This window comes from Cynara cardunculus (genome assembly GCF_001531365.2).
Source record: "Cynara cardunculus var. scolymus isolate 2C chromosome LG 17, CcrdV1, whole genome shotgun sequence".
NCBI classification, from domain to species: Eukaryota; Viridiplantae; Streptophyta; class Magnoliopsida; order Asterales; family Asteraceae; genus Cynara; species Cynara cardunculus.
This window is the reverse complement of record NC_037544.1, coordinates 32,357,014-32,369,659: the sequence shown is the minus strand read 5'-3', so window position 1 is coordinate 32,369,659 and position 12,646 is coordinate 32,357,014. Positions and strand designations below refer to the sequence as shown.

Here is a 12,646-nt window from a genome sequence, read left to right as displayed (position 1 = left end):
CTAAATCACAATATTCCATCCTTTTATTAAAGATAAACAACATCTATTTCAAGTTGAAACTAATATTTCTATGGGTTTGGCCATAAATAATACGTCAGGTTTGCTTAGATTAACCTACAGGGGGTAACGGATGCAAGTTAGACTTTAGAACAAGTCAAAATAGGTAGAGTCGGGTTAGATATGTACTCATAAAATGGTTAAAAATAGTTTTTATTTTTATGTTTTTGACATATGATTAATGAGTTTGAATTTAAAGAACAGTTTTTGTTCATCTAGCGCAAGCTTGGGTGGGAGATGAGGTGCTCACAAAGACAGAAAAGCAGGTGAATGCGAGTCGTGAAGGTGAGCTTCCATGGTAACCAAGTTAGCGACAACTGAGGCAGAGTGAGCTTTTGAGCTTGCATAAGATGTGTTAGTTCGAAAGCCACCTCCAGGTCATGTAACAGGCCCCCTTGACCTCTAAGACCACTGGATTGACCAAAAATATTTTTTATGCGAGTTAAGCAGTTGTAGATGTTTAATATGAGAAATAGATAGTAAGTTCCTCCATATAGGTGCAATCCTAAGGTAACAAAGCCAAGTTATAATACCAACCGAGGACCAACTTCGTTAACGTTGCATGTCATGTTAAATCGTTGAGCATGCTCATATTTAACATGCAAGAATGATCCATGAAGCGAGGACCAACTTTGTCAACGTTAACAGTGAGTTGTGGCCACATTAACAACAATTATAAATGGAGAGTTATATGAATTATCTGTGAGAATGATATGTAAGTGCATCAACATCCTATTATACATGTGAGTTAATGTTTCTTGTTGCATGATACGTTATGTGAGAAACATGTAGTAATGATATGTTTTGTTATTTTGCCGAGTTGTTTACTAAATTATGAACTCACTAAGCTTTTTAAGCTAATTAGTTATGTGTATCTCAGGGCTCGGCATGAAAGTCAGAGATTGGTAAGGGCAGAGGGCAAGTCTAACCCTAGTTTGTTGATAACATCTTATATAGATTTGTTATGTTTACTCTTGTTTGAGAACAACATCAAGTACATTGATTTTGTGGTTCTGTAGACGATTTAAGTTATTGGTTATATTCCTGTTGAGTTATTCAAAATATTTTGCTGTGTTTTTTTAAGTTACAATGGAGCTAGTCGTGCCTGCTTTTGTGAAGGAGGGGGCATTTTTGTCTTTTTTTCCTTTCAAGAGAGACCGAACCTTCACTTGCTTTCACCCACCTATATCATACACCTTCACTTAATTTCATGTACCTCTGCATACTTACTAATATTAACATGACTGAAACTTTAACAAATTTATGCATGCGAAAGTGATTGAAGGTATGTGAAAGTAACTGAAAATGAAGGTGAATGAATGTCCAATCTCCTTTATAGTCATGCCATTAAAGTTTCATATATTAATATGCCACTGCATTTTTGTGAGCCGTTAGATAAAAGAACTTATCCACGTGAATGCCTCTACCAATACTACAACAACAATAGATGTGAATGATTTTCGTTGGGATCCATCAGAGAGACCAATTTTTATATATACTCGTAATCATAGAGATAAATAAGTTATATCCATATGATTTTAATTAAGTGGAAAGAATGAACGACTCTTGGGTGTGAATCTGATATCTAATATGACGTTGGGCCTCGAGATGAAAAATTTGCCAACTTAAATAGTATTGTCGACCTTGCTAAACTGTTGGTGGAAACAAGTGTAATATTAATTATTAAAGCTGGTTTTGGTTTTGTTTGCTACAACTGCTACAATCGGTAGATGTTTTTTCTACAATGAAGTTGTCAAGTCAAAGTATATATGTTAGAGACAAATATAATTAACCATGTTCAAAAAATGAAAAATCAAAAAATAATTGTATGAAATATTTATTTATAAATATTATGATATTTATTTTATGCCACCACTCATATAATTTCTTATTCCTGCCTTTACTAGCATTCAACATTTAGATATGAGTAGTGATGGCTAAATCGATCCGATCTGGGATCCACAAAGGACTGGTTATGAGGCTGAAAATCGGGATCGGTTGGGGTTTTTTGGCAGTTTCGTGGGACCGGTTATGGTTCGATGCGGCCCAAAAATTCAAATAATTTTATAAATAAATATATTTTTAAATAATTTTATAATGTATTTTTGTAAGACAATATAATTTTTATTATATTAAAACGCATTTTTAAAGTGTATTTGAGTTACCCAATTACAAATTTTATAATGTATTAAAAATATATATCATTAAAAAATATTAATAATGCCAGGACCAGCGGCCCATAACCGGTTGTGAAGAACCTTGACCAGTCTTACCACTTTCGACCGGGACCGGCTATAAGAAAGCTTAGGACCGATTAGGACCGGCCCGACTTGGCTCGGGACCGGTTTTTGATCATCACTAGATGTGAGTATAGAATTAAAACTATTAATTATTATGAACTTGATTAATAATTAATTTTATATTCACATTTTTCTTTATTGAAAATAATATTATTATATATTTAATTAATATTGAAATGTTTTTTATTAAATTATATACCAACTTAAAAAAGATTTTATTCTCTTAAAACAAAAGAATTCAGTTGGCCAATTTCCCTTTAATAATATACATATCTTTTAATTAAAAGACACCTTTTTGGCCATACCAAAATGTGACACACACCTTCCCCCCAAAAAAACACAAACATGAACTCTAATCGAAACCAAAAGGTCTTTGGCATAGCGGTATCGTAGCCCTTGACCTTCTAGGAGGTTAGGGGTTCAAACCTCACCATAGGTGAGGAGAGTGTGTGAGCTTATTTGTTGCATTTGTCGTATATAAATATTATATACTTCAAAAAAAAACTCTAATTGAAACAAGGTTAATTTGATTTGGATATGAAATTGGATTTTATTACAATCTTTTGATTAATTTAAAGAGAAACTGTTTGAAATTAAAATATCAGGATTTTAATAAAATTTTATAAATACTTGAATTTAGAAATCTTATAGAAATAGTTGGTATTTTACGAGGTTTCATAGAATTATTTGTAATAATATTTTAAAATATATTAATTATAATAATCAATTAATGAAACACAATTTAATTATTTTTATAATTAGTTCGACTTGTTTTAATAAATTGTTTATAAAAAATAAAAATTAATTCTCAAATATAGATTTCAATTCCTCCCATAAAATTCAAATCTTCCAAAATTATTCCATCAAATTAAACATTCCATAAGAAAATTTTTGACCAAAAATCATCAAATAACTTCTTTTTAAAATTATTAAAAAAAAACAAACCTTTGCCAAAATATATATATATATATACAAAAAAGGTGGTTTTCAACATATTATGGCCCACCATCGCACTAAACTAAAGTGACAAAAAGGGGATTCTCTTGAGCACATTTACAAAATTCTTTGGCTACTTTGATGATTTTTGTAATAAACGGTTACTTAAAGAATTGTTTGTTTATTTTTTAATAGTTTCATTAAAAGATAATATCTGAATCATTAAAAAATGGATCTTGTTTTGCAAAAAAAAAATCTGTCTCTTAATGGTTCTAAAACTCTCTGAATGATTTCGTATGCTGAACATCCCTTAACCATTCAACGCCGTAATTTCGTTGTAAATAATTACCAAACAATTATATTTCATTTTGCACTATAAAATAAAAATTTGTTAATCATTCTAATCACTTAATCATTTTGCTCCAAATCATTCAACAACTACAAAACATCCTCTTGTTGAAATCTTTTGGCCAGAATCTACCTAAGTATATATCCTGCTTGAAAACAGAATCTACCTTATATAGAATAGGACGACTCTGTAAGTAAAGAACCCAGCATGAACTATAATTGAAATATTACCCTTCAAATTTATTAACCACAATATTGAGATGCAAAACATAACAAAATGTCATACCAAAAAAAAAAAATCAGAAAATGATGGATTTTTTTTCTAAACCTATACATACATATATTCACCTCCTCGGACCGCATTTGCAGCTCCTTTCCTCTCTTCTTCGGCCTCCTTTTCTCGCTCCTTTCGACTTTCATACTCATGATCATCTGTCCGCAATTCATGTCGACAAATTGGGCAAGAATTATGCGCATCCTGCCACAGAAAGACTACGATTCTCAGAACCCAAATTCAATCATTTTTTTCATATTAACACCTATAAGTCGATTGTCCGGTGAGTAAAGGGAAGTAATGGTAGTTCTGGCTGAAAAGGTAACAAGTAATTACCAGCCATGGCTTCAGGCAAGGAGGATGAAATGTGTGCTTGCATGGCATCTCTTGCATATTGTCATTTACCACCAAATTCTCCTTACAAATGGCACATTCGGCATCTGGTCCCAACTTGCCCAAGATCTCATCTGTAATAGTAATAACCGGAAGCTTTGCAACCACTTCTTTACTTGCTGGTGGTGCTCTTGGGGCCGAATCTCCCTCTGGGAACTGCAAATAAACAGCGATATTTACTCTAACGAGTGATTCACAAAAGATAACATAAAAGAAACAAGCCCTTGTATCCCACCCGGATGTGGGGTCTGCAGGGTGGGATCTGAGGTGAATCCATGATTTTTTTTAAACAGTGATACCATTTGACTATAAAGGTAAAAAAATATAGAATTTTTTTGCAAAATCATGATTGATCAGTTGGTTGGTTGGTTGTTTGTATTTGCGAAGAAAGGTCATCGGTTCGATTCCCCCTCTCACAGCTACTTTCCTCCAAATAAATTTTAAAAAACAGAAACTATAGAAAACTAATATTAAAAGCTAAAAAAAGGAATTTTGCTAGCAATGGGATTCGAACCCACACTCCTTCGAAAAGGAAAGTTTAATATGGCGACTCAAACCAACTCAACGACCTCAAACTGTCAAAAGTTTTGTTTAGGAAATATAGGGGCACACAACAAAACATTATGTTGGAACCCTTCAAGAAAGCAAAAAAAATTCTCCTACTACGAAACCATGAAGCAATGGCACGGGCCACCATATGCTCCCACATTGGTCCAACCCTGGGCGGGATGTAAGCAATCCTGACCTCTACCCCAAAGAGTAGAGCTGTTGTTTCCATGACATATATGTGTGAAATAAAGAGAGTTTCTCCAAAGACTAGAGGAAATAGCAAAAAGAGAAGGGGGATTAGATTACCATTGCCACAAGTCTGTCAATCATCTCCTGTGGTAGACTGGACTCGTCCGATACGTCAGGCATAAGTTCATGAATTCTGTCCATCAGCTCCTGTGGTAGATTGTTTGATCCCTCTGATGTGTTATCTCGAGATGGCTCAGCTTGAGCCATGGAAGCAGCAAGGGCTGTCATCAGATTTGATTGAACCAGCCACTGTGGCTGTGGAGGCTCTTGGTCCACCGTAAGATGCCCTTCAAATAGATATCCTGAAATGAACAATATCAGAAATGTAAATGTTAAACTCTAACAAGTAAAAGAAACAATATATTCGATACATATGGCTTCTTGACACTACGAGGAATGACCTTGACTTCTCCTGTTTTGAGCAGATTCCTCAGGCTGGTTGTCGATTTCACTTAATTGCTCTCGGGCTCTAGCTATGCAGGTCCGCAAATGTTCCCTTTCAGAAGATTCAGACACCAACTGTTCAGCCTCCAGAAAGAGCCCTTGTCCGGCAGACCAAAATCCAGGTGAGGTGTATCTTGTCTTCAATATAGTTGCAACTCGTGATATGACGGTGAAAAACTGTGGCATCCAAAGAAGGTTTGTGATGGTTAAAATTGGAGTGAAGCCGAATAGGACGGACGCCCTCAACTTAATTCCTCGGTTGAGTGAAACAAAAAGGGTACAAAACATAGCAGGCATGAATCTTGATCATATAGTACTAGATCCACACTTCGGTCCAAAGAAAAGCAGACGACACTGGCAAGTATAATTGGACGGGAGAGCATATTTCCTCCCTTTCCATTCTTCTAACAGAGATTAAGTAGAGAAAGATCAACACAGGATGTGTTGTGAGGAAGAATGATCTAATAACAATCAAAAGGGAGTAAAATTTGATGTGTTAGGCCAGCTTAAAGGCTAGGCCTTCAGACTCCTCCCCATACGCTGCCAATTAAAGTCTGCTAAGGCCACTAGGGATTTCCTGACCACATGGGATTAGTTGAGGTGCACGCAAGCTGGCCCGTATCACCATAGTTACCAAAAAGATTTGACGTGTTAGAGAAAAGGCAGGTTAGCTAGGAGAAAACATGTCGAACGTATTTTCCTATTAAAAAAATCCTGTTAAAAGGATTAAGACCTCCTACAGGAAACCTAGGTCGGTAATAGACTGAAACTTCAAGGAAAATCAGGCTTAACAAGGACTGGAGCCTCTAGAACAGACCCTTAACCCTGTAGCATGCTGAAACTTTATGGGCATCACCAGATAAATTTCACTCTTCATGAATCCCGGTGGCACATCAATACATATTTGCTTTTCAAATTGGATTCTCAAGCCATCAGTATGAATGTCCCTAGTCCTAATTTTGCGAATGTTTTCAGGCCATCATGTATATGAATGATGAATCTACAAAAGCATTCTACGCTATTCCTAACTTTTAATAATTTCTATCTGTTGATCACATCTCGTTTATGCAATGTGGCATGTAACCAAAGAAGGTTACTGAAGATGGCATCATACTTTTTCATAATTAGAGCAAGTTAACTTGCCAAAAGGTGTTCACTCACCAATAAGAGATATTAAAGTATAAGCATGCTATTCGACGAACAAACAAGATGAACAATATAGGCAACATGCAAAATGAGTAACCAAAATGTAATAATCTGTCGACATAAAAACTTCAAATCATGAAATCATCACCGAAAGCCAGGCATGAAAATTATCAAAAGGGTTTACTTCATTCTATTGATCATGTTCAGTTAAACGTCGATCTTCTAAAGCAATTGCTTAAATTTTGGACCAGGGGTAACTAGATCATCAACCTTTAACTACAAGTAAAGGGAATTGCAAGTTTAGGTGATGATCATTAGTTCAAACGCCTTTGATTGACCTTACCACCAGCCACAACACAATTCCATCAATAAATTTCAAGCAGGAAGTTGATCTACTTCGTTAAACAGATTGCAACAACAAAGAGGAAAATCCCCTTTCAGGAGAAGAGGGAAACCCTAATTTTCAAATGATGACATCCAAAAAAGCAAACAAAATTGTTAAAATTACCGATTTACGAAGAGAAGGGGAAGCAGAAGGGTAAAATTGATGGAGCAGAGATCTAATTGAAGCCACAGCCTCTTCAAACATTTGCTTTTTCCCCAGCTGCTTCTGTAAATCTTGCAATTTCAGCTTCAACTCATCCTCACGTTCCATATCCCTTTTTGATATTCAATATTGGAAATGAAAAAACCCTAAATAACTTTCGCTCTGAATCAATAATCTTGATTGATGAATTTGAATTGTGGCTCCTCTGGGACGTTATATTAACGATGGATGTCTTGCATAGGGGGAAACCTGCCAACTTCAGGAACCTTCAAGCCACGATCCTAAAGATTTTCCATTAGAAAAACATTTTAATTTAGGAAAAATTGTATTAAATTTGCATCAAAATGGAATTAACTTTCACATTATTTCTATTGTGAAGAATTAATTTTTAAAATTATTATTTAGGGGTCTTTATTTTGTTTATTTAAGGGTCTGATTGACCTGTTGACCTGTTAATGTCGACATCATTCAGATCTTTTGTCAACTAAGATATTTCACATCATATTAATTTTTTATTTTAAAAATAATATTCCACGTCATATTAATTTTTTATTTTAAAACTAATATTTCATGTCATATTTAAAATTATAAAATAATTATAGAAAAATAACTAAAATTCGTTTTTTTAAATTATTGTAATAAAATCTAGTTTTCATTCTAATCTCGTTTTAAAAAAAAATTCAGATATCAAATTGAAGAATTTTTCAAAAAAAAAATCCAAATTACCAAAATAAAAATTGTTTTTTACTGCTGCAATAAAAAAAAATTAATGTAATAGAAAAAATTAATTTTTTATTGCATCAATAAATATTTGATATTTATTTTTTATTACATCAATTAATTTTTTTAATTAAATTAATTTTTTTATTGCATTAGTAAAAAGCAATTTCTATTTTGGTAATTTAGAATTTTTTTGAAAAAATCTTCAATTTGATATCTGGTTTGTTTTAAAAAAAAACGAAAATTGGAATGAAAAATAGATTTTATTACAATAATTGTTTAAAAAAACAAATTTTAGTTATTTTTCTATAATTATTTTTGCAATTTTAAATATGACATTAAATATTAGTTTTAAAATAAAAAATTAATATGACATGGAATATTAGTTTTAAAATAAAATTTTAATATGACGTGGAATATTAGTTTTAAAATAAAAAATTAATATGACATGAAATATCTTAGTTCACAAAAGATCTGGATGATGTCAGCATTAACATGTCAACCAAACCCTTAAATAAACAAAAAGTTTGATAGAGATCCCTAAATGACAATTTTGAAAGTTGGTTCTTCAAAATAATAATCAGGTGAAAGTTAGTTCCATTTTGGTGCAATTTTCTCTTTAATTTAATTAAAACATATTAATCAGAAAAGGTTTAATATGTTTAAAGCTTATCGAAGAGTTATTTGACTTAGGATCGTTTACCAAACAGTTACCCAGTAATCGTTTACCGGTAAAGTTTAACATTATCATTTACTTATCGAGTAAAATTTTAGTCCACCAAAACGGTATTGTATGCGACAATTTATCCGGTAAGCTCTTACCATGGTAAGAGTCGTCGCCCTCACTTACATGGTAAGACTTTTGGTCCTTGTCTCGCTCTTATTGTGTAAGATTCTTGATCCTTACCATATTCATCCGATAAGGTAATGTGACTTGGTGTTCACTTACCTGAGTAAGCGTTTGGTAAACGACCCCTTAGTTTTTCAAAAATATCCTTTCGGGTTGAGTCCTTCTGGGCGCTAAGCAAGCGACCTATCGGGACGCTATGTATTGGAAAAAGGAGGGGGAGGGAAGGTGTAGGCCGGTTCAAGAGTTGTCAATTATAACCCATTTTCAAAGACAAAACGAATAAAACATCTGCAATATTCATACATCAAAAAGCGTAAATAGCAATGAGTACCAATTCATCAAAACAACTATCAATCGATGCAAAGAAAGGGCGAGAGAGGTGGAGCAAGGGAGCCGTAACATGACATCCATTACTGGCTTGAACGACCTGTTGCTTGAGATGTTTTGTTTAATTTAAACAAAGGGTCAAAAATAAGGTGAAGATGTGTTAGTTATAGTGGCGGACACTGAATCTTTCTAAGCAAGTGCAACTTTAAGGTGAATCAGGGGTCTACAAAGTACCGGTGTTATCTAAAGGGAAAGTCAATGCAGTTTGACATGGGGAAAAATCAATTGTCTGAATTTGGGGAATAAACTACATATTTTCAAATGAAATTTATTGATCTTTAAAATAAATAAAGAGCAAATTTAGGATTTGGTCCCTAAGTTATGTCAAAAATTATGAATTTGGTCCTTTCAACTTTATTTATTACAAAAGAAACTTCCACGTATGCATTTTGTTATGGATTTGGTCCCTCACACTAACCACCATCCACTTTCTCCATTAAGTAGGAGGGTATTTTTGTCCTTTTCATCTTTCTTCTTTCTTTGACCTCTTTTTCAAACCACAAGGACTAAATTTGTAATTTACTTAAATTTATATAATATTTTGAAACCCAGATATTTGAAACCTAGATCGTTCAAACCCACAAGGACCAAATCTTCATCACTGCTGGCATGACTTCTCAGGCGAATGCAGATCCACCATCTACGAGATCCAGATTTGAGAGAGAGCGACATGGTTCGAGAGAAAGCAAGATGGTTCTAAAGAGAACAAGATGGTTCTAAAGAGAACAAGATGGTTCCAGATCCACAATCTTACGCCGGCATGATCTGGGTTCGAGAGAGACATCCGATCTAGAACCATTGAAGTCGTGAAGCCATGAATCATCAAAGTCGTGAAAGAGATCTGGATTTGGTTGCTGCTCCAAGAACCATCGAGAGAGACATGGTTCGAATTGACTTCGGTTGTTGCTCCAAGAACCATCAAAGGCGTGAAACATACATATGATCTAGATTGTATTGGAGGTTATGAGTTCAAGTCATGTAGTTATAGGCTCCATGGGCCAGCCCTTGGAGGCGAATACTAAAAATTAAATATTTGCTCGGAATCGAACTTGGAATCAGATGCCTGATTTTTTTCTCTTACAATAATCGAGTGAGCGGTGTAACACCCTCATTTCTAATATGAGGTGCCACACAATAAAAATATAAAATATTCAAAACCTAACGGCTAATAAAGCCTTATTACAGGGAAAATCTTACAATAATTAAATTGTAATTAATATCTCAAAATTAATCTGTCTCATACCGAATTACGTTACATATAGATTCAAATATAATACTAAGCATATTGATAGTCAGCTTTATAAAGCTCAAGACCTTTGTCCTTGTCTGTCCTTGAACTCCTAGCTTCTGAGATGCATACTAATAGTTAGCTTTATGAAGCTCAACAAATTCATGGTTTTCATGCATAAAACATACATATCCTATTATGCAATATACGACAAACAGAATACTCAAATAATAATATGCACCTTTCTTTTAAAACCCCTTTTAAATAATAATGAGATCTCTAAAATTCTCATCTGGTTAAGACCTTATCGTCATCAGCTTTTCCTCCGGTTATATGGCCATCTCTTGTCCAATCACCCATCCCTAGGATTAGGGATGGCCAAATGGGCCCGGCCCGGCCTGGGACCGCCGGAGGACCGGGACCGACAAAGGACCGGCCCGGGACCGGGACCGGTAAGGACCGGTTATGGAACCGAAAACCGGGACCGGTTAAGGTTTTTGGTAGTTTCGTGGGACCGGGACCGACCGGGACCGGGACCGGTTATGGGACCGACTATGGACCGGCCCGACCCGGCCCGAAAATTCAATTAATTTTATAAATAAATGTATTTTTAAATAATTTTATAATGTATTTTTATAAGAAAACGTAATTTTAATTATATTAAAACGCATTTTTAATGTGTATTTGAGTGACCCAATTGTAAATTTTATAATGTATTAAAAATATATATCATTAAAAAAATAAAATAAAAAATCTTATTTTTTTAATGAAGGACCGGTTGGGACCGGGACCGGCGGCCCATAACCGGTTATAAAGTACCTATACCGGTCCTATCATTTTCGACCGGGACCGGGACTGAGACCGGGACCGGTTACGCCGGGACCGGTTATGGCCGGTTATGAGAATGGTGAGGACCGATTGGGACCAGCCTGGGACCGGTTTTTGGCCATCTCTACCTAGGATGCACCATCCCTTATGACTTTTTGACCTTTTCCAATACCTGACTAGAATAATAACCCGTTTATAACATGCTAACTAACATTTAGAACGCGTAAACAAAATAGCATACAAGCCATGATAATAATTCAAATACATGCAACGACCAATAAACATGTACATAAAGATAATATAATGCTCAAATAATCTGTATGTAAGCATGCGTCGTTAAAGTCTCATGTAGACTCAACTTGACTTAGTGTAGGTCCGCTTGTCACTAGACAGTTCTCGACCCTGTGTAAGTCGTATAATAGTTTTCTAAATATCTTTTCTTTTGAAAAAAAAATATAAATTCTCAATCAAATGATCTATCTACGATGTCCTAAAATATGATTTAGTTTCCAAATCTTTTGACCTAAAAAAATCCAAATTTTAGATACCTTACTACGATTAAAAAGTTAATTCTTAGTGTATATATATATATATATATATATATATATATATATATATATATATATATATATAGGGGCAGGTTCAAATGCGAACCGTCCAATTCTAAAAAACGTGTAAACCAAATTCGACCAATAAGAAAATTCCATTTGTTTTCAATTAAATTTAAATAATAAGGGTATTTATGACATTTTGTACACATATTTCGTAATTATGKAAGTTATTAATTCATATTATATAAGGAAATWAAATAAAATAAATATTGAAGAAAGGAAACGTTTCAATATATAAGGAAAATATATTATTAAAATCATTATTTTAATGATAACTATAATGAATAATGAAACAAATTATGAAGATTTCATCAAATATATTGATGAAATCGTGGGTTGCTGCAGGTGAAAAAAAAAAACAAATATTCATTACACTCTATAATCATGAAAAAGGTTTCATGTGTAAATGACTTATATTAGTCTTCAAAACATATTATATATATCAATGAAACATTGTCATGATGTAAAAAAAAATTCATATTCTAAGAGATGCAAGATTCGTGAAATGGGTTTAGTAAAATGAAACAGTTTYATTTTCGTAATACATTTTTTTATTTTATAAATGATTCAATATATAATAGTGAAACAGTTTCATTATATTGAAAATGGAATTAATGATAATGCAACACTTTTGATGAACAAATGTTTCAGTACGAAATAGTTTATGAAAGGGGTTGATGTTGGTGAAACAGTTTCATTTCATATTTGACTTGAGGCTGAATAATTAGTTTCATGATGAAACAGTTTCATTTCATATTTGACTTGAGGCTGAATAATTA

The 12,646-nt window shown here is 33.6% G+C and overlaps 1 protein-coding gene across 1 annotated transcript; it reads right to left on the bottom strand.

Moving 5' to 3' along the window:
- Positions 1 to 3,850: 3,850 nt before the first annotated feature.
- LOC112500334 (E3 ubiquitin-protein ligase AIP2) lies at positions 3,851 to 7,441 on the bottom strand. The gene is made up of 5 exons (XM_025103803.1): positions 7,205 to 7,441; positions 5,508 to 5,727; positions 5,164 to 5,408; positions 4,252 to 4,464; positions 3,851 to 4,119 (listed from the first exon to the last, which is right to left on the bottom strand). The coding sequence occupies exons 1-5, from the start codon at positions 7,349 to 7,351 to the stop codon at positions 3,970 to 3,972; spliced, it is 975 nt and encodes a 324-aa protein (XP_024959571.1). The 5' UTR covers positions 7,352 to 7,441; the 3' UTR covers positions 3,851 to 3,969.
- Between the last annotated feature and the right edge of the window lie 5,205 nt (positions 7,442 to 12,646).